The 26,544-nt window shown below is 40.3% G+C and overlaps 1 protein-coding gene across 9 annotated transcripts in view; it reads left to right on the plus strand.

Moving 5' to 3' along the window:
• CFAP61 (cilia and flagella associated protein 61) overlaps nucleotides 1-26,544 on the plus strand; it is a 280,127-nt gene that overhangs the window by 25,415 nt on the left and 228,168 nt on the right. For all 9 annotated transcript variants that reach the window (XR_006215618.1, XR_006215619.1, XM_007096562.3 and 6 more), the window contains one exon: nucleotides 11,431-11,563. Coding sequence is in view for 7 of the 9 variants with exons in the window: in XM_007096562.3 (XP_007096624.1) it covers nucleotides 11,431-11,563 (133 nt within the window). In the remaining 2 variants the exon portion in view is untranslated. The remainder of the gene's footprint in view (nucleotides 1-11,430; nucleotides 11,564-26,544) is intronic.

Raw genomic sequence — 26,544 nt, forward strand, 5'->3', positions numbered from 1 at the left:
AGAATTCTTCATCTATTAAAGACCAGTTGAATGAACTTTGGGTAAGAGGGAGGTGGCTCCCTGCCTTAACACTGCCCTTACCCAAGCCTCCAGCCTTAATCTTCCCCCATCCTCATTTGCTTCTCTTCTTCTCTTGTCCTTATGGCTCTGAACTCTGTCTTCCGAGGACCTGGGCCATTTCTCTCAAGCTCATCTCTTTGGTTCCTCTGTGCCGACAGTGGCCACTTAGTCACCAGTGCCTACCTCCATCCCCTTGCTTTGGGATCTGGCCTTGTCTGTCCTTGAAGGGCAGAGTTGAGTTTTGGAAATCACAATGCAGTGAACCAAATAAATGAGAGGTAAGGAAGTGAAGGCAAGGGGATATCCACTTTTCTCTAGAGAAGTTTGGTGATGAAGGAAAGCAGAGAAGGAGGCAGAACGTTATGCAAACAATGGAAAGTGATTCCATTTTTACTTTCCACATAGAGCATTTACTTTGCATTCTGAGATCCAGACAGCACTTGTCTAAAAAAAATATTACCAAGGAGCAAAATAAATTCAGATACACATTATCCCCTAATTTAGGACAAGAGAAAGAAAATTCCCCGTAGAAAACCATTTTTATTTACTTTTTGTATTCATAGCTAAATCGTCAACATTATAATTCTCTTTATAAAAAACCCCTTTGGTCATGAAACGAATGCTAATACAAGCCAAACACATTCTAAAGAGAAGGAATTCTGTGAGTGAAATCTTTTTTTTTTTTTTTAAATAACATTAAAAACATTTTTTTTAAATATTTATTTATTTTTGAGAGAGACAGAGACAGAATGTTGGTGGGTTAGGGGCAGAGAGAGAGGGAGACACAGAATCCGAAGCAGGCCCCAGGCTCTGAGCTGTCAGCACAGAGCCCGACACGGGGCTCGAACTTGCGAGCTGTGAGATCATGACCTGAGCCAAAGTCGGACGCCTAACCGACTGAGCCACCCAGGTGCCCCTAAAATAACATTTTTAATTGATTCTCTCACACCTCTCCAATCCTCCTTCCTGATTTATGAAGTTTCTCTTATAATCAGCGCAGGAAAATAGGTCCTCCTGCCCTTTAGGAAATTACATTCTTTAAATGTAAAAGTATTCACAGGTAGGCAGTTTTTTAATTATGTCATGAGAAATTTACATAAACTGGTTGCTTAAGTTCTCATAAGTAGTCTAATAATTGCTAAACTTTTGTCTTCATTCCATTTAAAAATCTCTCATTTTATTCTGCCATTTGCTAATTAGTTTGGGGGATGGGTTCACTTAATAAAACGAATTATATTTTCAAATTACAACATCTTTTCAAATGTTTATTTATTTTGAGGGGGGAGGATGTGAGGAGGGGGAGGAGCAGAGAGACAGAGAGAGATAATGCCAAGCCAGCTCCACACTGCCAGCGCAGAGCCCAACAGAGAGCTGGAACCCATGAACCATGAGATCATGACCCAAACCAAAATCAAGAGTTGGATGCTTAACTGACTAAGCCACCCAGGTGCCCTTAGAACATTTTTGCCAAATAAAGTTACTGGTCGCAATTTTCTATGTGAGTATGTAACTATACACACATATGTGTATAAATAGTTTTGTGGGGGAGGGTAGAGGAGAACAGCAGTTGAGAGAGGCGTATTTCCAAAAGTATTTTCTTGCCTTGTTTCTTTCTTTCTTTCTTTCTTTCTTTCTTTCTTTCTTTCTTTCTTTCTTTCTTTCTTTCTTTCCTTCCTTCCTTCCTTCCTTCCTTCCTTCCTTCCTTCCTTCCTTCCCTCCTTCCTTCCTTCCTTCTTTTCTTGCTAGGTCACCAGTCTATTATAAGAGGATGTAAGTCAGGAACAGTCAGATAGAAGAGAAGCACAGGGCAAGGTGTGAGGGAAGGGAGCGGGGCCCCTGTTCCCAAATTTCCATGCGTTTACCAACCTAGAAGCTCCGTATTGTCTTAAAGTGTGTAGGCAGCATACCAAATTTGGATCTTGTCATTTTCTTGAGGAATTTTAAAGCTTAAGTACTCCAGCATAGATATTCAGCAAGATGTTTTTCTATTATTATTTACTATTGTAATAGATAATTCTATAGAATTAATTAGAACATAAAATATCTACAGATAATTCTATATAATCTACTATTGTAATAATTGTATATGTATCCAATACCACATCTGACATGTACAGAGGGCATATCTAAAAATCACCAGTTTCTTTCACCTTTTAGTAAGGCAACATCTTTGTTAATCTACTCACTAACGCCCCACTTGTGATTCAGGGTGTAGGCTGCTCGAGAAAAGGTGTGGGCTGTGCCCTGCCCAGTGCTGGCTCCTAGTAAGCATGTGGAACTGGTAGTTTAGAGTTAGTCTCTCTCCTCTTCTTTCCAACCCGCGCCTTTATTCCTTTCCTTCTTTTACCCTTGAAAACTTTAGGGTTACGGACTACAACCTTCCAGGGGATGAGGCTGTCCCAGCCTGAACTAAACCTTCCCGATCCCTGACCCTGAGGTCTTGCTCATTCAGCCTCTGATGGTGAAATGTCCTGCTTGCCCAGCCTACAGAAAATCTGCCAGTAGCAGATCAGAGGAGGAATGTGGTCCTCATGGCAAAAAGATGACAGTGGATACTTTGTAAGGAGGAAGGGACATTTATAAAAGACAATTTAGCATATAGTGGTGAACTCATGAGGAATGGTGACATTATGATGGTTGATATTTTTGCTTGTTGGAAGGCAGAGAAATGTGATACATTTTAAGAAGCCCTCTGTCCAAAATGTTCACATTCGAGTTTTGGTACTAGCAGGTGTAGAATTTTAGGTAGCCAGAAAATGCACTTATGTGGATCATTTCCCTCCTTAAGGATGCAGGAAAAAAGCCTTTTCAGAAGGTCAGATGGGCGTGGCTGTACGTGTCCTCTTAGGCTGCTTCATTTCTCTTATTTCTCCCACATTGATTTTTTGACATCTGTTTTCATCAACAGTTACTTGCACTGATAATTAATGGTGAAGAACATAGCTCTTAAGACAGTAGACCAGGGAAGGGTTTGGGATGTAATTATCCTTCTGCCGTTTACCTAGCAACATGTTCAGAACCAGGGAATTAACACTGTAATCCCCAGTCCTGGTTCTTTGATTTACCCATGTGGAAAATTGTGCTGTAATCTTCCCCTCTACTTAGACACTAATTATTGACGTTACTGTTCTGTGATTTGCACAATGTTTGAAATAAAGCATGACTGCTTCTGGACATACCTTTATAATCTATAGTGGGCTTGATTAATACTCAGTGGTGGATTTGAGATGTTCTCAGACTGAGAAACTATTGGAATAGTACTTTTGTGGGAAAACCTACCTTTTTCAAGTCTTTTGGGGAGGGGGTAGGAAAGGGCTTGCCAGGGAATGATTATGTGCTGTCAGTCCGTGTTGTAGAATAACTAAAATGGAGTACTGCTTTTTTTGCTGATAATAAAGGCTAACCAAATTGTGTGAGCATTATTGCTATGTAAAATAGATGAAGAAAATTTAGGACTTTAAAACATAAGATTGGTGATTTTTTAAATACTAACTTTACACCTCTTAAAGCAATTATTTTTATTAAGCATTTGACAGCCTTATGCTTTTTTGGAATTCACTTAAGTGAACTTCTGAGTACTTTCATACAAATGAATTTTCTGATGCTTAGGTCATGAGAATCAAAGCACTCCAAGAGAAGGGACAGTGAAATTAGGAATTTCACCATTGCTCTTCTTGAGTCTTGGTAAGTGACCCAGCAAATAAGATCTGGTTAACAATTCAACTGGAGTGACAGCGTGCCAAGATAGACTTTTGGATCAGATCCTGGTGGTATAAACGGCAAGGGCCTCTTATTGGCCTTGAATATGCTTTGAAGTCATTTAGGGTTTAAAATCCTCCATAATTTAAAAAATCATGACATTTTCCAAGGAGTAGAAACTAAATGGTTCTAAAATCCATCCTAAAATTCTAAAATGGAATAGGTGATTGAGAAATGATGGACTTGATTTTCTTAAAGAGACCACTAGAGGTCGCAAGAGATCTTGGAAAGAAAAAGGTGCTTTGTTTCTACATATGGGAAGAAAAAGACTGACTTTGGGTTCCCCTGCCCCAAATTGACACAATGTTCATGGTAAAAGGTTGGTGTAACCAAAATACACTGCTTTCTTTAGGATTACCACTGAATTAGATTCTCTGTGAGAATCTTCATTCAGTGATTTCTTAAAACATAGGCACAGATACTCTCAGGTTTGAAGAAATACAATATTTATGGCATTTAATGTAACATCAGAATCACTTTTTCAATGGTACATTTTTAAGTCTAGCTAATGAAATGCAACTCCTCTCTGGATATGGAAAATACCATCAGACAGGAGAGAAGAAGCCATGCCAATATCCTGAATAGAAAGGTGGCTCAGCCCTGCTGCCGCTGCCGTTCCAGACCTTAAGTGTGAACTTTCCATCTGTGAATTTGCAATACTTTCTTTGTGGGCAAAGAAACAATCTCCCACACTCAAAGGAAGCTAGCCTGTAGATTTTCCTCTAGGATCGTAATTTTGCAGAAGAATGGTCTGGATGCTAAAGCTCTGAAGCAATCTGAGGGTCTAGCCATCACCAAGAGACCATGCCAATCAGCTGGGAAAGTTCTGTGGGTTCTAGGCATCATGATGTTCATTCAAAGCCCAGCTAACTGACATAGCAGAAATGATTAGAGTTTGTCCTCCCAGGAAGCCAGAGAGAGCCACCAGGTTCCTGTCATCCTCCACCTTGCCTTCTCTTGGGTTTAGAGGACATCCATACCCCAAGTGATGTGTCCTGAGAGGCTGTTGATTTTCTTGCATTTTGGATGCTACTCCATTTTCATATGGCACATTTTTCAGAGTCTGGTGGACATTTAGGTACCTGAGCAATCAATCAGTCTCTATGGGATGGACCTTTTGTTTCCTCCAAACTAGTTAAAATAAAATATTCTAGGGGCGCCTGAGTGGCTCAGTCGGTTGAGTGTCTGACTTCGGCTCAGGCCATGATCTCATGGTTCGTGAGTTCAGGCCCCGCGTCGGGCTCTGTGCTGACAGCTCAGGGCCTGGAGCCTGCTTCAGATTCTGTGTCTCCCTCTCTCTCTGCTCCTCCCCTGCTCACACTCTGTCTCTCTCTCAAAAATAAATAAAGATTAAAAAAAAGAATAAAATATTCTACACTAATTACATTAACAAGTACATTGTTGCCTCCTCCAAGCCACTTCCTGAATGGAAGATATAAAAGAATGTTGGTTTTTACCCAGAAAATGGTGTCATTCCCATTGCATTTTAAGTTGATAAATTATAACCTTACATAATCATAACTCCTGACATGCTCTGGGTCACAGAGGTGCTGGACATGTGGCTGTACCGTGCTAAATGAATTCATGTGAAGTCGTGGCTCTCCTATTTTCCCAGAGGCAGACAGTGCTCATTGCCTCAGAGTGCTCGAATTTAAGCATTTTACTGGATGGATTGTTTTTGGTAGCTGGGGTGTTTTGTTTCTGTAGGGCTAGACTTTGTCATATGCCATTTGAGACTCTGCAAGGCTGATGTCATACTTTATCATTAGCACTGGGGCTGATGCAAGATCATAAATTATCGATTACCCCAAGGAATGCATTTAGCAGAACAAGTTCCTCTTTATCCATTTTGGGGAGGAGCTGAAGCGAGAGACTCTTTAGAACTGCACAATTTTGTTATTTTCTTCCTATTTTCCCCAGAAGAATTAGTATTGAGGTATGATCAGGGATAACTTTGTTCATAGGCTGCAGAGGGCTCATGCATAGGTGTACAGCCCTGGGGCTCTCTGAGCCTTTATTTCTGATTTTTGTATCCATGGAGTATTATTTTTGTGTCCATCCTATGTAGATAAAAGCCCATCGTACACAGTTGATCTTAGAATTTTCTATATGACCGGTGCCTCGATTCTCTTTAAGTGACTAGGATATTGAATTATTTTTGTATTATTTACAAGTTACCTCTTTTAATATCAATGTGGAGTTTTATTTTTGGCAAAGCATTTGAAAATGGATTTCTTGGCTATTCTCTCCTAGAATCTTTTTTATTTTTTTTCAAACAAGTATCACTCAGGACTCTCTTTACAGAGAAAAGCTCCCCTCTGTTAGCAGCACTTCTTTGGCAGGTTAAGTAGGGAGATGGGTCCTGGAATGCAGTGGGGTGTGCTAGTAGGCTCTTTCAGCAGAGGTCCTGAGTGCTTGGAGGCAGGGAGCCAGCCAGCGGGTGTTTCCAGGTGGTGTGGGACATGGGGGCCGCATGTGAAGTCTCTCCAGAGTAGATTGTGCTGAGGGCTTACTGTCTACCAGAGTGTACCTTGTATCACTACATTGTACCCTCCCTGCTGTCCTTGTCCCTGCCTGCTTAGTAGATGAGAAACCAAGGCTTAGTATTGAAGTGACTGGGCAGGTGTCTCTGTCAGTTAGGGCTGTGGTCTCACTCTCCACATGAGTCCCCTCAGGCCACACATTGCTCACCTGGAAAACAGGCTTAGCAGTGGCACCCCTCGGTGCTGTGTGTACATGTGTCATACTGGATGAGGTCCTAGAATACGGTACGGAACCTATTCTGTGTCGCCTATCACTGTTGCACCTGTACTGCAGTCTACAGGGTATGCAAATGTCCAAAAGTTCAACAAAGCCAGTCTCTGGTTAAAGTGCTAAAGACAGATTTTAGTCAATAGTGACTATTATATAGGGAAAAGCATACGGTGTAAACTGAACTCAACTTTGGTTGAGTTAATTAAAGAGAAAATTAGAGAATTGAGAGGGGGCGAGGGGAGTCTCAGTAGAGTCAAGGAAGTGAAAAATGACAAGAAGTAGGAAGTGGGTTTGTTCCTTGTGAAACCTATCTGAGTTTGCTAGCTGGAGCTTATTGAAGTTAGGCTCCTACCCTTCCACAGAGACTGAGAGACAGGGGCTCTACCTTTAGGTGTTGGCTAGAACAAACAGGAAATTCTTTTGGCAGCCTTGCTTTCTCAGAAAGGCACTTCAAGGGGGACTGGGGTCATCCTAGGGATGTGGCCTTGGGCTATGAGAAACTATGTCGGTGTTTGTTCAAGTCTTTGCAAGCCAAGGTTGAAGTCTAGTTGAAAAGAAGGTTCAGAGTATCTTGGCTAACCTTTGTCATGGAGAAGCACAGAACTCCCTCTCTGTCCCCAAAGAGCATAATCCTTGGTTGGAAACATGCCCTGCTTTGACATTAACATCAAAAGTGGACAATAGATATCCAGTTTTGATCCTGTCATTAGTTCCTGGGAAAGGAGGCTGGGATGATGAGCCACTGGAGGGTATGGGGTGGAAGGATGCTGGAATTTGGAATAAGTGAGTGGGTCACAGTGCTGGATAGGGACAGAGGCAGAAGGAGGGAAGATGGTGAGGTCCCCTTCTAGGGAGAATGAGTAAATCACCTTGTGTGTCATTGTTGGTGATGATTATGAAAAGAGGCCTTAAAGATGAGGCTAAAGGGCTCTGACCCAGAAACAGCGGGGGCTAGCAAAAGTTTTTGAGTAAGAGAGTGAGGTGAAGAAAGCAGGGTTTTAAACAGATTAGTGATAGTGGATGGAATGGGACAATAGGCAACTAGCACAGCTATTCAGGCTTCTATAGTGATAACCTCTTCCATTCCATGCATTGATTATAAATATTCTTCGGTTGTCCTTATGGACCCTTCCTACCTAAGTAGTAGTAATGTTAATAATAATAGCACATCACACGCTATTATCTCAACATTAAATTTACTGTCTTTATGACAGATGAGAAAACTATGGGATGAGGGTTTGAGTGATATGCCCGAGGTCACAGTTATTAAATCCAGATTTAGGCATTCTGGCTTCCAGCCCAGACTTTGACCACTACACTGTATCATTTATCCTCCAATCTTTTCAGAAGAGCACCATGAGCCTTCAATGCATTTATTATGGAGCTTTGGTACACCCAATCACACCCAGCCACTGGTAGCTCTCAAAGTGATTGTGGACACACAAAAATAGATGGGCAAGTAGTCAAAGACTACTTAAAAAATTTAGTGCAGAGCTGAAACAGCTTGTGAAGTGGCTATGGTGTGAGAGTACAGTCAAGTCCATCCTAAAAACACAGTTGGTGTTTGTTTTTGGATCCATGTCATGAATATATTTTAAGTGTATTTGTTTATTTAGTTAGTCATTATTTTAATAATTCCAACATAATGAACACACAGTGTTATATTAGTTTCAGGTGTGTAATGTAGTGACTCAACAGTTCTATACATTTCTCAGTTCTGGCTCCATGTTTTAGACTCCCTACTAGACAGTCTCTCTGACGTGCTGGCATGTGGAATGAGACCGTTGGTTGGTGATGACATCATACCCAGGTTTACAGTATAATAAGCAAATATCCTGGTTGTCTGGATAAGGACCCTCTGCTGTCTCTCCTTCCAGAGAGTGCTGACAGGTTAAGAATAAGAGTCAACCTGGGGAGTTATGTTTAATCCCTGATGGTTGTCATCTTCTTTTTGTTTTTTCCTTCCTGTATCGTGGTCTGTTAGCTAGCTTTCCCCTTACTTCTGAGTTTTATATAGCAGAGATGAAGTTTTTCAAGTGTGTATTTCTCCCATCAAGATGTTTATTACTGATGAAAAAACAACATTCCAACAGATGAGGCTCACCAGAGGTAAAGCTTTCATCATTGGAACAAAGTGGGGATTTTCATCCAGAGTGCATGGAGCTGTCCAGTTTAAAGCGTTTAGACGTGGAGAGTGGAGCTGTTGCAGGATTGGGGGAATCCAGTCCGGGAGTTGGGGCAGGGCTGGGTGGATGAGCCATGGTGTTGACCCCTGTCCCTTGAGCCAGTCTCCTCTCAACTGTTTAGCTTGTGCTCATGCTTCTTGCTGCCCACTTTCAAAAGGAATGTTGAAGTAAAGGGAAATTTTTGAAGTGCATTGGTGACTTAGTGTAGTATGTGATGGCAGCGTCTAAGCTGACCTGAGTTTATAACATGGCTCTGTTGCCAACTATTGCTGTCATTTCAGGCAAAGCATTTCATCCTCCCTTTGAGCCTTGCTCTCCACCATCTATAGAGTGAAGATCGCAATCCCTACCTTTTGGGGTAGCTATGAGAAGTATACCAGCGGAGATAATCTGGATAAAGCCCTGAGCTTTATATACATACAGATCACTCATATGAGCCTACTGTTAATGTCAAAGAGAACATATTAAAAGATCAAATAGGATGATGAAGATGGCACAGTAATGAAGTAAAGGGGAGAAGAGATAAAATTTAGTAGCCAAATCAGATATAGCACAGAAAAACAACAACAAAAAAAACTCAAATGTGGAACATTTTAATGAGAAAAGTACTGGGGCACCTGGGTGGCTCAGTCAGTTAAGCGTCTGACTTCAGCTCAGGTCACGATCTCGCAGTCCGCGAGTTTGAGCCCCGCGTCGGGCTCTGGGCTGATGGCTCAGAGCCTGGAGCCTGCTTCCAATTCTGTGTCTCCCTCTCTCTCTGCCCCTCCCCCATTCATGCTGTGTCTCTCTCTGTCTCAAAAATAAATAAACGTTAAAAAAAATTAAAAAAAAAAAAAAAAAAGAAAAGTACCAGGAAAAAAAAGTATAAGAACATCCTAGGCAGGTAAAATAGAGTACTAAATATAACCAATAATGTACTAAAAAGAATAAAAGAATGTTAGATAATGTCAGAAAAATGGAGTCTAAGAGCCAGCATCACTGTGCAACCATAAACCTGGTTCTTGGTTCTCCCTCTCCTCCCATGCTGGTTGTCAAGATCACTGTGTAGGGTCCTGACAAAGGAAGTCTGAGGTGAATGTTTCCAAGGTGGTGAGCAGAGCTTCATTATTTTTAAAAATATTTTTTAACGTTTATTTATTTTTGAGAGAGAGACAGAGAGACAGAGTGTGAGCTGGGGAGGGGCAGAGAGAGGGAGAGACAGAATCCAAAGCAGGCTCCAGGCTCTGAGCTGTCAGCACAGAGCCCGATGCGGGGCTCGAACTCTTGAGCTGTGAGATCGTGACCTGCGCCGAAGTCAGACGCTTAACCCACTGAGCCACCCAGGTGCCCCAGAGCTTCATTATTTTTAAAGTAGCATTTCCTTCTTTATGGGAAATGTAGCGATGTGTCAGGAGTAAAGGGTAGACTTCTGGTCCAAGATGGCAATGTGGGAAGAACCTGAACTCACCTCCTCCATGGACACACCAAGTCAATTGCTGTTTTGGAGCAATTCCTCTTGAAGAACTGAGGACTGACTGAACAGCTTCTGAACCGCATAACAGAGGACAGAGTCACCGCATAAAGAATGGCAAGAGAGGCAGAGACCCAGGAATGAAGGGAACCCCCACTCTGGATGCTGTATACTGCAGTGGTCAGGGATATTACCTAGGGACCATGTGCAGACTCATCTGCTGTGGGGCACTGAAAAAAAAGCCTCGATTTAAAAGGGCAACTAGAGGGGGGTGCCTGGGTGGCTCAGTTGGTTGAGCATCCGACTTCAGCTCAGGTCATAATCTCGTGGTCCATGGGTTCAAGCCCCATGTCGGGCTCTGTGCTGACAGCTCAGAGCCTGGAACCTGCTTCGGATTCTGTGTCTCCCTTTTTCTGCCCCTCCCCCACTTGAGTCTCTCTCTCTCAAAAATAAACATTAAAAAAATTTTTTTAAGGGCAACTAGAATATAAAGGAACCAGCCCTAGAACCCTGCCAAATGGTGGGGGAGCTGCTGGAACTTCCTCTGTGTCAGAAGGGCTGGTGAGTACCATGGTTTCTGTTCCCCATTGATAAGCGTAAAGGGTACCATGGGTCCATGTTGGGTAAATGCATAAACAAGGTTAAATATTCATATTTATTCTAGTACTTCTCAGTCTCTAATATATAATTGTGACACTCCAGAGGGCACCTATACTAGGAAATTGTCTTTAGACAGTTGAATTCTTTTGGGAGGAAGAAGGGGATGCTAGGGACAATGTCATAGAAGTAGTGTCCTTTGGAACACATGTAGGAAATGCTGTTCCTAGCTTTTTGTCCTTTGTCTCAGAACAAATGATGCCCCACATTCCATACCCAAATATGCTGAGTGTGTTCCCTCTGACTAGAATTTTCCACCCTCAGTTCTCTTGACATAGCTCTCTTCCCTTTTCTTTATCCAGGTCTCAGCGCAGATGTCCCTCCTTGGAGAGGTCTTCCCTGACCACTTAACCTTTCACTCTCCCTCCCAGAGCAGTTACCATTGTTTGAAATCTTTGAAGTGTTGTATTTGCTATAGTTTCATTCTGTTTCTCCTGTAAGAATGCAAGTTCATGTCATGAGCATGTTGCTGTGTCCCTGGCATTTAGAACACGGTCTGGCACATAGTAGGTGCTCCGCTGAAGGAAGGAACACTGAAATTAATTAAGCCTTTTCATTAAACAGGGTAGAAGATCATGATGATCTCATGCCGATATTTTTGCGCCATGACACCATTCTGAAGGAAACTTACGGCGAGTACTTCCTGGCTGAACTAATCGAGGCCCAAGATGAAGAGAATCATGCTGTTGTGTGTGAGGTTGGTGATTTATCTGCCTGGGTTACGCTTACTAAGAGAAATGAGAGAAATAAGCACATTGCTTCTGGTTTTGCCCCACACCCCTACAGCTACCATCCCCTCCCTGCTTCCAAGGCCAGGCTCGCTTCTGAGCTGTGACATCACCCTCCTTCCCAGTGTGACCTAGCTTTAGTTTTAGGTTTTTGTGAGATGCTTCCAGATGCCAGGCTGCTGTGGGTTCTTTGCCCTGCTCCTGAAGGTAGAGATGGGAGTTAGGGTGAAAGGGAGAGATTCTTGAGGGTGTCTGAGGGGGATTTCTGAGACCCCAAGATCCTAGAGGCCAGAGATCACAGACCAGCATCCTGCTGACACATGGATTTTGTTTGACTTGGAAAGTAATATTTTTTTTAACTTTTTGTTCTGGCAAAATTTCACACTTACAGAAAACTTGTAAGCACCCAAGTTCCCTAAATGGTAACATTTTACCACATTTGCTTTATCATTCTCTTTGCTTGCTTTTTCTATATATTTCTCTCTTTTAATATATAAACATATATATTTGTATTACTTATGTTATATTATAAATATAATTATATAAAAATATAAATATTATACACATATATTATTTAAGAACTCTTTACGTTTATGTTTTTCTGAAACTTTTAAAAATAAGTTGTGGATGTAATGCCCCTTTACCACTAAATACTTCCATGGTTATTTCCTAAAAACAAGAATGTTCTCTTATGTAACTGTAGTACAGAGGTCAGGATTGAACATGATTCCTACACTCCTATTATCTAATCTACAGACCTTATTCAGATTTTACGGACAGTCCTTTAGAGCAGAAGTAAATCCATATCATTTTTTGCATTCAGGTGTCCCGTGTCTTCGGTCTCTTGTAATCTGGAACTCTCTAGTTTGCCTTTGTTTTTCATGACAGTGACAGTTATGAAGAGCACACATCAGTTATTTTGTGCAACATCTCTCAATTTGGATTTGTCCAGTGTTTTCTCATGATTTGATTTAGGTTGTAGATGAGTAAGTTTTGTTTTATTAGTGGCTAGCATTTACAAATTAAGAAAGTGTACATAACAGTTGGAATTTCTAGCTTCTCTAGAAAAATCAGAAGGCCTGCTGTTGGGCCTGCTCTTCTGCAGGTCCCCAGTGAGATGGAGCTTTGGAGCAGCTTTGGAGCAGCTGCTGTAGACAACGCAGGTGTCCTCGAGCCCACCATTGTACCAGCCTGGCCCTGTGAGCACGTCAGTGGTGACCACTGATTCAGAACATGCTCCACAAATGTCCTAATTCCATAGCATCCATCCTGGAAGGCTTTACTGAGATGGGAGGTAGGAATGGGAGTAAAGGAAGATGGAACCCACCCCCTGTGGTTTGCCAGCTGTAGACCTGAAGTCTACACCCAACAGAAGTGAGAAGAGACACAGAAGAGAGCTGGCAAGCTAGCTAGCTTTAGCACATCTCAGCTCAAAGTGGAGAGCAGGCTGACCTGGTGCCTGGGGCAGCTGCCGTGAGCAACCCTGCACCTTGTGAGATTGTCCCTCATCCTTGCCCTGACGCTGGAGGCATTCGTGGAGGGACACTCCGCCCTTACAGAAATTTAGCTAGTTGTGGCTTTCTTCTCTGAATCTGCACCCACAAGATTTGATAATTAGGATTTAAATCCTAGTTCTGATAGCGAAACATTAAGTGTATTGAGGTATCTTTAGGCCTTCATGTTGGTGCGAGCCTGTTGAAAATAGGCCTTCCTGAAAAATATTGAAACATTTAGGCCTTCCTAAAGCCAAAAATATTGTGATAGCTTTCTACCTCATGCCACTCCATCTGAAGCTTTGGACATTCTTAGGAGCTGAAAGTGCTGAAATTGGGATATTCATGGGGTCTGCTCTGTGCTATGGAGAAATTGACACAACAAAATTGGGACTCTGAGTGCCTCAGGGTAATTAGGGAGTGTGTGGTGACTGTTCAGCTTTAGGAAGGATAGGGTCTTAACCAATGGCAGCCGCTTTATGTGTGTATGAGAAATGTGAGGAAAGTATTCTAAAGAAGTAAGTACTCAAGCTTGAGCATGCATTGAAATAACTCTTGGGGTGATTAGAACACAGATTACTGGGACTCACGCTCAACATGATCTAGTAGATTTGGGATGGGCCTGGGAATGTGTACATCTCAGTAGTTCATGGGTGATACTGATGCTGCCGGTTTAGGGACCATGTTTGAGAAGTCTGTTTTAAAGGAATGGAGCTCCCCTGCAAATGTCTCATTATTGACTTGTGTACAGGGATCTCACAAGGTCAGGCTTTTGTTGCTAGTTTTAGGAATCAAGAAAAGAAAGCAATTCAAATGTGAGCTAAAATGTTCCCTTTGTATCGCATGAGAAATCTAGAGGACAATTTTTGTAAAGGCCTGTAAACGTGGTTTATGTAAGCTTGGACTGAAGATTGCTTTTGACAACAAGATAATCTTAGTCTGAATGAGTTTTTGTGTTCTCTTTTGCATATCGTAATTAGCAGACATGGATAAAACCCTTGCATGTCCAGCTCTATAACTGAATATTTCATTCATAGAATCCCAAGTTTCAGGCAAAGATGACCACAAATTAGCTTTTTTTTCAAGTGGCCAGTTTATGGAAAAGCATTCGAAGGTGGGAATTTAGCAGTTTTACTTCTAGGATGATTGTTCAGGGATTCTTCATACATTAATTTCTCTATTTGACAAAACTTAAGAGCTATTTAAAGAATATTACTTTTCTTAGAAAACTTGGAATCAAAAATTCTTTTATTCTGATAACATGATCTGTTGGAGGCTTGTTTCTGCATCAGTAGTTCTCAAGCTCAGTTTGTATGAAAATCACCTGATCAGAATCAGGTGATCCTGATGGGGATGCTTTTAGACTGTTCACATGACAATAAACTTATATCCAGAATATATAAAGAACTCATATGGCAATAAAGAGACAAATAATCCAAATAAAATGTGGGCAAAGGATTTGAATAGCCATTTCTCCAACAAAGATATACAAATGGCCAATAAGCTCATGAAATGACACTCATTAGTCATTAGGAAACTACAAATCAAAACCACAATGAGATACCATTTCACACTTGCTGGGATGGTTATAATAAAAGAGAAGGACAATAACAAGCGTTGGTGAGGATGTGGAGAAGGTGCCATCTCATACATTGCTGGTGGCATTATAAAATGGTGTAGCCACTTTGGAAAATAATCTGGCGTTTTCTCAAAAAGTTAAACATAGAATTACCATTTGACCCAGCAGTTCCACTCCTAGAACTGAAAATACATGTCCACACAAAAACATGTACATAAACATTCATAGCAGCATTATGCATAATAACCAAAAAAGTGGAAACAACCCAAATGTCCATTTGCTTGTTGATGAATGAATAAACAGACAAAAGGTGGTATAGCCATACAATGGAATATTATTAGGAAATCAAAGGGAATGAAGTACTGATGCATGCTATAACATGTTTGAACCTTGAAAACATTACACTAGGTAAAAGCAGCCAGATATCAAAGAGCACTATTATATGATTCCATTTATATGAAAGCCTAGAATAAGCAAGTCCCTAGAGACAGAAACTAGATTAGTGGCTGGAGAAGGAGGTAGATGGGGAATAACTAATAAAGGGTATGGAGTTTTTTGCAGGGGTGCAGGAGATGAAAATATTTTGGAATTAGTGGGTGAAGGTGTGCACATTTGTGAATATACTAAAAGCCACCAAATATATATACTGATTTAAGGTTTATTTTTATGGTAGGTGAATTATATCTCAATTAAAAATCCTGATGCTACCATGTACTTAGACGAAGTAGACCAATCTTTTGGGGTCTTTCTAAAAAGCTCCCCATGTGGTTCCAGTGTGCAGTCAAGGTGGTGAAACATTTATCTACATGATGGAAAACAGGATGACCTTCGAGAGATAAAGGCATTAGTTTCTTAAGGTGAGAACTGGCCCTAAAGTTAGATTCTGAGGTAGTAGTCCCTAATATTTATTTCTTCCCCATTGAAAAGGTTTTTGTGTTTTTTTTTTTCCATCTTTAGTTTTTTGCATTTTCCTTTAAGGACTTGCTTTTGTATATTTTCATTCAACCTATAGCTTCAGGCTAATGGAAAAAGGAAGAGTCAGGGAATATTTGGGCACAGCAGCACCATTTTGAAAACTACATCTTTACATGATGAGAACAAACTACTGAGAAGTAATGATTCACGCAGACCCCAGTCAGGTCTTAGAATGACCAAAATGGACAAACCCAGTTTAGTCAGGGATTTGTTTTTTGGAGGTTTTTATTTATTTGTTCCAGCTTTATTGAGATATAATTGACATATACCACTGTGTAAGTTTAAGATGTACACCATTTTTGGGCACCTGGGTGGCTTAGTCAGTTAAGCATCCGACTTTAGCTCAGGTCATGATCTCATAGTTCATGAATTAGAACCCCATATCAGGCTCTCTGCTGTCAGCACAGAGCCCACTTTGGATCTTCCGTCCCCCCCCCCCACCCTCCTGCCCCACTCTCTCTGCCCCTCCGTGGCATGTGTATGTGACCTCTCTCTCTCAAAAATAAATAAACATTAAAAAAAAAAAAGATGTACACCATGTCGAGTTGATACACTTATATACTGCAAAACAGTTGCCACCATAGCATTAGCTAACACCTCCTTATTGTCACATAATTACCAGTACTTTCTTGTGGTGAAAATGTTTAAGATCCACTCTTTTAGCAACTTTCAAGTATATAATACAATATTGTTAATTATAATCATCATGCTGTCCATTAGATCCCTAGAACTTATTTATCTTATAACTGGAAATTTTGTGCCCTTTGACTGACTTCTTTCCATTTCACTTACCACCTAACCCCTGGTAACCACAGTTCTGCCGTTTTTATGTGTTCTCCTTTTTTAGATTCCATATTTTTTTTTTAACGTTTATTTATTTTTGAGACAGAGAGAGACAGAGCATGAACAGGGGAGGGGCAGAGAGAGAGGGAGACACAGAATCTGAAACAGGCTCCAGGCTCTGAACTGTCCGCACAGAGCCCGACGCGGGGCTCGAACTCACAGACCGTGAGAACATGACCTGAGCTGAAGTCAGACGCTTAACCGACCAAGCCACCCAGGCGCCCCTAGATTCCATATTAAGTGATATCGTGTAATATATTGCCTTTCTCTGACTTGGCTTAGCATAATACCTTCACGGTCCACCCATGTTCTTGCAAATGGCAGGGTTTCCTACTTTCTTGTGGCCGAATAATATTCCATTGTATGCATATATACCACATTTTAAAATTCATTCATCTGTTGAAGGAAACTTAAGTTGTTTCCATATTTTGGCTATTGTGAATAATGCTACAATGAACATGGGAGTGCAGATATCTGTTCAAGATCCTGTTTTTGTTTCTTTTGGATATACCCCCAAAAGTGGGATTGCTAGGTCATATGGCAGTTCTATTTTTACTTTTTTGAGAAACCTGCACACTGTTTTCCATTCTGGCTGTAGCAATTTACATTACCACCAACAGTGCATGGGGATTACATTTTTTTTTAAAGATTTTGTTTTTAAGTGACCTCTGCACCCAACATAGGGCTTGAGCTCACAAACCTTGAGATCAAGTCACATACTCTACCTACTGAGCCATCCAGGTGGTCCAGGAGGGTTACTTTTTCTCCACATTCTTGCCAACACCTGCTATCTCTTGTCTTTTTGATGATAGCCTTCCTAATAGGTGTAAGGGGTATCTCATTGTGGTTTTGACTTTCATCTCCTGATGATTAGTGAGGTTGAGCCTCTTTTCATGTACCTGTTGGCCATTTGTATTTATTCTTTGGAATAAATGTCTATTTAGATTCTCTGTCCATTTTTAAATTGGGTCATTTTTCCCCTGTTGAGTTGTATGAGTTCTTTATGTATTTTGGATATTAACCCCTTATCTGATATTCCAGTATATGATTTAAAATACTTTCTCCCATTGTATAGATCACCTTTTTATTGTGTTGATTTTTCCTTTTGCTGTGCATAAGCTTTTTTAGTTTGGTGTAGTCTTTCTTACTAATTTTTGTTTTTATTGCTTATTAATATTTTTTATTAGTGATTTTGATGTCATATCCAAAAAATTATTGCCAAGAACAGTGTCAAGGAGCTTCTTCCCTATGTTTTCTTCTAGGAGTTATACAGTTTCAGGTGTTGTGTTTAAGTATTTGATACATTGGGAGTGGTCTGAGATAGGGGTCCAATTTCACTCTTTGGCATGTAGATACCAGTTTTCCCAACAGTGTTTGTCGAAGAGACAATCATTTCTGCATTGAGTACTCTTGGCTCCCTTATTAAATATTAGTTGCCTGTATATGCAAGTGTTTATTTCTGGGCTCTTGATTCTGTTCCACTTGCTTTTGTGTCTGTTTTTATCCTGGTATTATACTGTTTGATTATTACAGCTTTGTAATATGATTTGAAATCAGAAAGTGTGATGCCTCCAGCTTTGTTCTTCTTTCTCAGGATTGCTCTGGCTACTTGGTGTCTTTTGTGGTTCAATATACATTTTCGGACTGTTTGTTCTATTTCTGTGAAAAGTGCCATTGGAATTTTGATAGGGATTGCACTGAATCTAGAGATGGCTTTGGGTAGTATGGACATTTTAACAACATTAATTCTAATACTATTGCAAATGGGTTTATTTTCTTTGTTTCTTTTTCAGGTATATTATTGTTAGTGTATAGAAATGTAACTGATTTCTGTACATTGGTTTTGTATCCTGCAACTTTCCTGCATTTGTTTATCAGTTCTAACGGTTTTTTTGGTGGAGTCTTTAGGATTTTCTCTATATAAGATCATATCATTTTCAAACAGACGGTTTTACTACTTCCTTTCTAATTTACATGCCTTTTATTTATTTTTCTTGCTTGATTTCTCTGGCAAGGACTTCCAGTTTTATGTTGAATAGGAGTGGCACCCTTGTCCTGTGCCTGATCTTCAAGGAAAAGCTTTTAACCATTCACTGTTGAGTATGATATTAGTTATGGGCTTGTCATAAATGGCCTTTATTTAATTGAAACATTTTTCTACTGTATTCTATTTTTTGAGCATTCTTATCATGAAGGGATGTGATATTTTGTCAGATGCTTTCTCTGCATCTATTGAGATGATCATATGATTTTTATTTTTCTATTAGTGTGGTTTATCACAATTACTGATTAGTGTATGTTGAACCATCCTTGCCTCACAGGAATAAGTCCTGCTTGATCATGGTGTATGTTCCTTTTAATGTGCTGTTGAGTCCAGTTTGCTAATATTTTGTTGAGAATTTCGTATCTGTATCCATCAGGGATATTGGTCTATAGTTTTCTTTTCTTGTAATGTCCTTACCTGGCTATGGTATAAGGGTAATGCTTGGTTCATAAAATGAGTTTGGGAGTATTCCCTCATCTTAATTTTTTGGAAAAGTTTGAGAAGGATCAGTGTCAATTCTTCTTTAAATATTTGGTAGAATTTACCAGTGAAACCATTTGGTCTGGGGCTTTTCTTTGTCAGGAGGTTTTTGATTGCTGATTCAATCTCTTGTTATTGGTCTGTTCATATTTTCTATTTCTTCATGATTCAGTCTAGGTAAGTTGTATGTTTCTAAGAATTTATCCATTTATTCTAGGTTGTCCAATTTGTTGCCACACTATTGTTCATAGTAATCCTTATGATCCTTTGTATTTCTTTGTTACCAGTTGTAATGTCTCCTGTTTCATTTCTGTTTTCCTTAATGTTTGTTTGTTTGTTTGTTTATTTATTTATTTATTTATTTATTTATTTATTTATAGAGAGAGAGTGCACATGTGCACACAGGTGGAAAGGGGGCAGGAAGAGAGGCAGAGAAAGAGAGAATCCCAAGCAGGATCCACACTGTCAGTGCAGAGTCTGATGTGGGGCTCAAACCCATGAACTGTGAGATCATGAGCTGAGCTGAAATCAAGAGTGGGACACTTAACCAACTGAGCCACCTACGTGCCCTCATTTCTGACTTTGAGTCCTCTTTTTTTTTCTTAGTCTAGCTGAAGGTTTGTCAATTTTGTTTAACTTTTCAAAAATCAACTCTTAGTTTCATTGAAATTTTCTACTCTTTTTCTAGCCTATTTCATTTATTTCTGCTGATATTTGTATTTCCTACCTTCTACTAACTTTGGACTTAATTTGATCTCCTTTTCCAAGTTTCTTGAGGTATAAATTTAATTGTTTATTTGCAATCTTTTTTTCTTGATATAGCCATTTATTGCTATAAAGCTACCTCCTAGAATGGCTTTTTCAACATCCGATAGGTTTTGGTATATTGTCTTTCCATTTTTGTTTGTTTGAAGATATTTTTTATTTCCTTTTTAACTTCTTCTTTGGAACAACTGCACGGTTGTTCAGGAATGTTTCGTTTTGTTTTTTAATTTATACTTATTTGTGAATTGTCCAAAATGCTATGGACTTTTAGTTTTATAACATGTGGTCAGAAAAGATACTTGGTGTGATTTCAGTCTTCTTAAATGTGCTAAGACTTGTTTTGTGAACTAACTTATGATCATCAATCCTGGAGAATGTTCTATGTGTGCTGGAGAAGAATGTATAGTCTGCTGCTGTTGGATGGCATGTTCTGTGCATGTCTGTTAGGTCCATTGGGCTAAAGTATTGTTTAAGTCCAACATTTCCTTGTAGATTTTCTGTCCGGATGTTCCATCCATTTTTGAAAGTGGGGGTGTTGAAGTCCCCTACTGTTATTATTGTCACCTATTTTCCCCTTCTTATCTTTTAGTATTCGCATAATATGTTTAGGTGGTCTGATGTTGAATTTTTATATATGTATGATTGTTATATCTTCTTGATAAATTAACCCCTTTATCATTTATATAATGACCTTCTTGGTCTCTTGTTACTCTTTTTTGGCATAAAGTCTTTTTGTCTGGTGTAAGTATAGCTACCCCTGGTCTCTCTTGGTTTCCACTTGCATGGAATATCTTTTTCCTTCTTTTCACTTTGAGCCTGTATGTTTTCTTAAGCTGAAGTGAGTCTCTTTTAGGCAGCATGTAGTTGAGTCTTTCTTATTCATTCAACCACTTTATGTCTTTTGATTGGAGACTACAATTCATTTATATTTCGAGTAATTATTGATAGCTTAAGGACTTACTGATGCATCTTCTTGATTATTTTCTGGCTTTTTTTTTTTTTTTGTAGTATCCTTGTTCCTTTCTTTCTCTCTTGCTGTCTTCCTTTATAAGTTGATGAATTTTTGTAGTGATATACTTAGATTCCCTTTTGTTTGTCTTTTGTGAATCTACCATAGGTTTTTGCTTTGTGGTTACCATGAGACTTACCTAAAATGCCTCCTGGCTCTAGCAGTATATTTTACATTATTAACAACTTAACTTTGATCATATGTAACACTTTACCCTTTAACTCCCCCACTTTATGTTTTTGATATCACAGCTTACCTCTTTTTACATTGTGTACTCATTTTTTTTAATTGAAGTATAGTTGACACATGTTACATTAGTTTCAGGTGTGCAACATAATGATTGGACAAGTCTGTATGTTATGCTATGGTGACAGCAAGTGTAGTTATCATCTGTCACCATACTATGCTATCATAATACCATTGACTATATATTCCCTGGCTATACCTTTTATCCCTATGTCTAAATCATTCCATAACTGGAAGCCTGTACCTCCCACTCCCCTTCACCCATTTTGTTCATTACCCCCACTCTGGCAACCCTCAGTTTGTTGTCTGTATTTATGGGTCTGTTTTTGCTTTTTGTTTGTTTATTCATTTATCTTGTTTTTTAGATTCCCCATTTAAGTGAAATTGTACAGTATTTATCTTTGTCTGTGTGACTTATTTCACTTAGCATAATATAATCTCTAGTTTCATCCATGTCACAAATGGCAAGATCTCATTCTTTTTTATGGCAGAGTAATATTCCATTGTATATATATACCATATATTCTTTATCCATTTGTCTATTGATGGACACTCAGGTTGCTTCCATACCTTGGCTGTTATAAATAATGCTGTAATAAACGTAGTGATGCGTACATCTTTTTGAATTAGTGTTTTCATTTTCTTTGGGTAAATGCCCAGTAGTGGAATTACTGGATCATATGGTATTTCTGTTTTTCATTTTTTGAGGAACCTCCATACTATTTTCCTTGGTGGCTGTACCAATCTGCACTTCAGTCAACAGTGCACGAGGGCTCCTTTTTCTCCACATCCTCACCAACACTTGTTATTTCTTCTTTTTTTTTAATTTTAATTTTTTATTTTTTTAAATTTACATCCAAATTAGCATATGGTGCAATGATGATTTCAGGAATAGATTCCTTAGTGCCCCTTATCCATTTAGCCCATCCCCCCTCCTGCAACCCCTCCAGTAACCCTCAGTTTGTTCTCCATATTTATGAGCCTCTTGTGTTTTGTCCCCCTATTTTTACTTGTCTTTTTGATTCTAGCCATTCTGACAGGCATAAAGTGATAGTTCACTGTGGTTTTGATTTGCTGTTCCCTGATGACTAGTGAGGTTGGACATCTTTTCATGTGTCTGTTTGCCAGCTGTATGTGTGTATATTGTATATTCGTTAATAAATTATTAGAGCTATAGTTAGTTTTAGTACTTTCTCCTTTAACCTTTTTACTGGAGTTAAATGGTTCACATTCCACTATATTACAGTATGAGTATTCTGAATATGACAACATACTTACTTTTACCAGTGTGTTGTTTATTTCCATATGGTTTCATGCAACTAATTCGTGTTCGTTTCAGCTTTGAAGAACTCCTTTCAGTATTGTTATAAAGCAGGTCTAGTGGTGAACTCCCTCGTGTTTTGTCCATCTGAATAAGTCTCCTTTTAGCCTTCATTTCTGAAGGACAGCTTTGAAGGCAAAGTATTCTGGTTGGCAGTTTTTTTTTCTTTCAGCACTTTTAATATATCATCTCCCTCTCCCCTGGCTGTAAGGCTTCTGCTAAGAAGTCCTCTGGTAGCTTTAGGGGGGTTTCCTTGTAAGTTATAAGCTTTTTATCTCTTGCTACATCTTTGTCTTTGATTTTTGAGAGGTTTATTTTGGATATCCAAATCTTTACTCAAATTTGGCATGTTTTCAGCCATCACTTCTTAAAAAATCTTTCTGTCCCCTCTCCCTCTTTCTCCTTCTAGAACTGAAGTGATTTGCCAATTGGTCCCTTTAATGATATCCTACAGATTATATAGGCTTTCCTTTTTTCTTTCATTCTTTTTTCTTTGTTTTTCTCTGAACTGATAATTTCAGAGATCCTGTCTTCAATCTCATGGGTTCTTTCCTCTCCTTCGCCAAGTCTGGTGCTGATGATCTCTGTTGCATATTGTTCTTTTCTTTGTTTCATTCTCCAGCTCTAGAGTTTGTTTGGTTCTTTTCTATGATTTCTGTCTCTTTGTTAAACTTCTTATTTTGTTTGTGTATCATTTTCCTGACTTCATTGAATTCTCTTTTTGTGTTTTGTTTTCTTCCTTTTTTGCTGCTCTTTGAGTTTCCTTAAAACAGCTATTTTGAATTCTTTATCTGGTAAGTTAGAGACCTCCATGTCTTTGAGTTTGGTTCAGGAAAATTATTGTGATCCTTTGGTGATGTCACTTTCTTGATTTCCTCATGTTTCTTGGAGTTTTGCATTACTGTTTTCACATTTGAAGTAGTGGTTACCTCCTCCAGTGTTTGCTTTCTTCAGAGGAGACATACCTCTGTCAGCCCTGCTAGAGATCCTGAGGGGTTCTTAGATCTTCTATGGATACATCTGCTCCACCCATCTTGCTCCCTTTTGTGGCACATTTCTTAAGTTTGTATGCATTCTCTGGATCTTGCAAAGTACCAGGCTTGAGTGCTGACAGTCTTTCTTTTACTTTGCCAAAGGTAGCAGCTCAAGTTTGTCATCTCTCTCTGGCCACAGATATGACTGCTTTTCTGTGGTCCTCACCAGCCATCTGCTAATGTCTGCTCATGGTGCTGTCAGGAGCATGCACAGGAACTGGCCATGGGGTGGGATGACATGTGGGTGAGGCACAAGGGGAGCTGGGAGTGCTTGTGAGCCAGTTGAGGGGTTTTGCGGGAAGGGTATTCCCAGAAGTTTGTGGGCAGGCTTCTTGATGGAATTCACAGTGCAGTTAGGAACCGTGTCTCTTTATTGCCCTCCAAGAGTACTATTTGCTGCTCTCCCCAGCCTCTTTCTGCCCCCCAACCCACCCCAGTCATGGAGCTCCCGATTAAGTACTCTGGATGAGGTGAAAGAGAAATGAGCCCCTTTGGAAGCATCCCACACAGCTGGGGAGGCTGGGTGCTTACTCACACTTACTCCCTTTTTCTCATTGGATAAACCATGGGCCAAGGAAGATCTTTAATGCCCCTAAGCTGTGCCTCATTGGGGGATGGGTGACATGGGTAAGGTCAAACTGTTCCTCTTTTTCACTCCGGCACATCCAAACTCATACTTTTTTGCTTCAGTGGAGTCCTGGAACTTCTCTGGAAATTGTACTTTTACAAAGACGCTCTCCTCTGTAAGTGATTGTCTAAGTCCCTATTCTCCAAGGGCTTCTGGACCATGGCCAAGATGGGCTGGAGCCAGTTTGCAGTTTACAGGGTTCACAGTGAACACCGAGGTGTGTCTGCCTATTTCCTCATGAACAGTGGGCAAGACTCTTCCAGGTCCCTGGGGTATGGTGCTGGATCCCAGAGCTCCCTCAAAGGCCCTTTTGTTCATGGATGGATGCCAAGTGTTTGCTATTGAGCTTGGGGACAAAAATGATGGACATCCTTATGCCACTGTGATGGTGACATCACTCTGGAGAAGGCTTTTAATTCTTTGGTTTTAAGGTGCCAGTTTCAACCCAAATAATTTGTTTTGTTGTTGTTGTTGTTGTTGTTGTTGTTTTTAATATAATTTATTGTCAAGTTAGCTAAGATACAGTGTATACAGTGTGCTCTTGGCCTCGGGAGTAGATTCCCATGATTCATCACTTACATGCAACACCAGTGCTCATCCCAACAAGTGCCCTCCTCCATGCCCATCACCCACCCCGCACCTCCCTGTCAACCCTTAGTTTGTTCTCTGTATTTAAGAGTCTCTTATGATTTGTCTCCCTCTCTGTTTGAAACTATTTTTTCCCCCTTCCCTTCCCCTATGGTCTTCTGTTAAGCTTCTCAAGATCCACATATGAGTGAAAGCATATGGTATCTGTCTTTCTCTGCCTGACTTATTTCACTTAGCATAGCACTCTCCAGCTCCATCCATGTTGCTGCAAATGGCCAGATTTCATTCTTTCTCATCGCCAAGTAGTATTCCACTGTATATATAAACCACATCTTCTTCATCCATTCATCAGTTGATGGACATTTGGGCTCTTTCCATACTTTGGCTCTTGTTGATTTGTGTAAGGGCTTGTGAAGAGCAGCTGCAGCAACTACCCCCACATTCTTTCCCTCTCTAGTCACATGTCACACATTTGCAGTGCATGTAAACATCAGAGCAAAGTTTCAGGCTGAAAACTGCAGTCCCAACCCTGCAAGGATCCTTTGGTGTCTCTAAAGAGGCAAATGGAGTCCAGCCCAGTTTCTGAGAGGCCATATTATATCAGACATCAGACACTTCATGTTCTGTGGAGATTAGACCATGGACCTCGATCTTTAAATGGAAGGGCAGAAGCAGGACTCTCACAAGGAGGAAGCCAGCCTAGGATCTGGGAGCACATCCCTAGTCTCTACTGAGCCATATCTGGTGTCTTAAGCTTTTCTGAGTTCAAGATTAGTGCTGTTACTCCCTGCCCACCTGCTTCCTGGACCCTTCTCCCAACCACCTGGACTTCCTTCTGCTGGCCCTGCAGGCAGTGGTATATGGGAACTAGTTCATTCTGGCTTACAAGAGCCAAGTGTTAAATCTTCAAGAAATTTTTTTAAACTGGTTGTTAAACACAGGCATTATTAAAAATTAAATAATATAAAATTTCAATGTAATAAGTTACACTAAAAAACAAAGTTAATAACTACTCAACACTCACCACTTCCTAATTATTTTATTGTCTTTGGTCTTGAGATTACTTATGTCTAGGGTCTCTCTGGTAGAAATACTATATAATAGTGGCTACTGAGCATCTTTTCCCAACTTCCTGTTCAGTGACATCACATTGGTGGCTTAAAATTGGCCACAATGGAGGCGGGGGTTGGGGGGGGGGGGACGGTGCCTGGGTGGCTCAGTTGGTTAAGCATCCAGCTCTTGATTTCAGCTTAGGTCGTGATCTCACAGTTGAGAATTCGAGCTCCACATCAGGCTCTACAATGATAGTGTGGAGCCTGCTTGGGATTCTCTCTCTCTGCCCCTCCCTGTCTCTCTCTCTCCCCCTCTCAAAAGAAAGAGAGAGGAAGGAAGGAAGGAAGGAAGGAAGGAAGGAAGGAAGGAAGGAAGGAAAGAGGGAGGGAAGGAAGGAAGGAAGGAAGGAAGGAAGGAAGGAAGGAAGAGAGAAAACATTTTAAAAATTGGCCACCATGGGAATATTTGCACCACAGAGATTGGCAAATGATAAATTGGGGCTTTTGCCCCTGGTTGCTAATTGAGAATTTACGAGCAGCACAGCATGCTTGTGTGTGACTACAATTGACTAGAGTTAACAGAACAGAGTGCATCAAGTCTGTCCCTTTCCACACCAGCCCATGGTGGTTACAGGCCATGTGCATAGAATACCTGGGAGCTATGGTTGTGCCATGTAGGAAACTCTGGACTAAAGGTTTTTAACTGTGCAGCTTTCTTTGGCTTGATAGCTACTTTCGAGGAGTTTTGAGTTCACTTTGCTGCAAGTTGCCTTTCATAACTTTATCCTGGCTTACCTTGACATCTGGTGTTTACTCCAAACTGAGATTTCAGGGAAGGGTGGTTGGAGGCCAAGGGCGGCTCCTAGAGACAGATGGGCAGAACGTCTGCTTTG

Source organism: Panthera tigris, chromosome A3 (genome assembly GCF_018350195.1).
Source record: "Panthera tigris isolate Pti1 chromosome A3, P.tigris_Pti1_mat1.1, whole genome shotgun sequence".
In the NCBI taxonomy this organism is placed as follows: domain Eukaryota; kingdom Metazoa; phylum Chordata; class Mammalia; order Carnivora; family Felidae; genus Panthera; species Panthera tigris.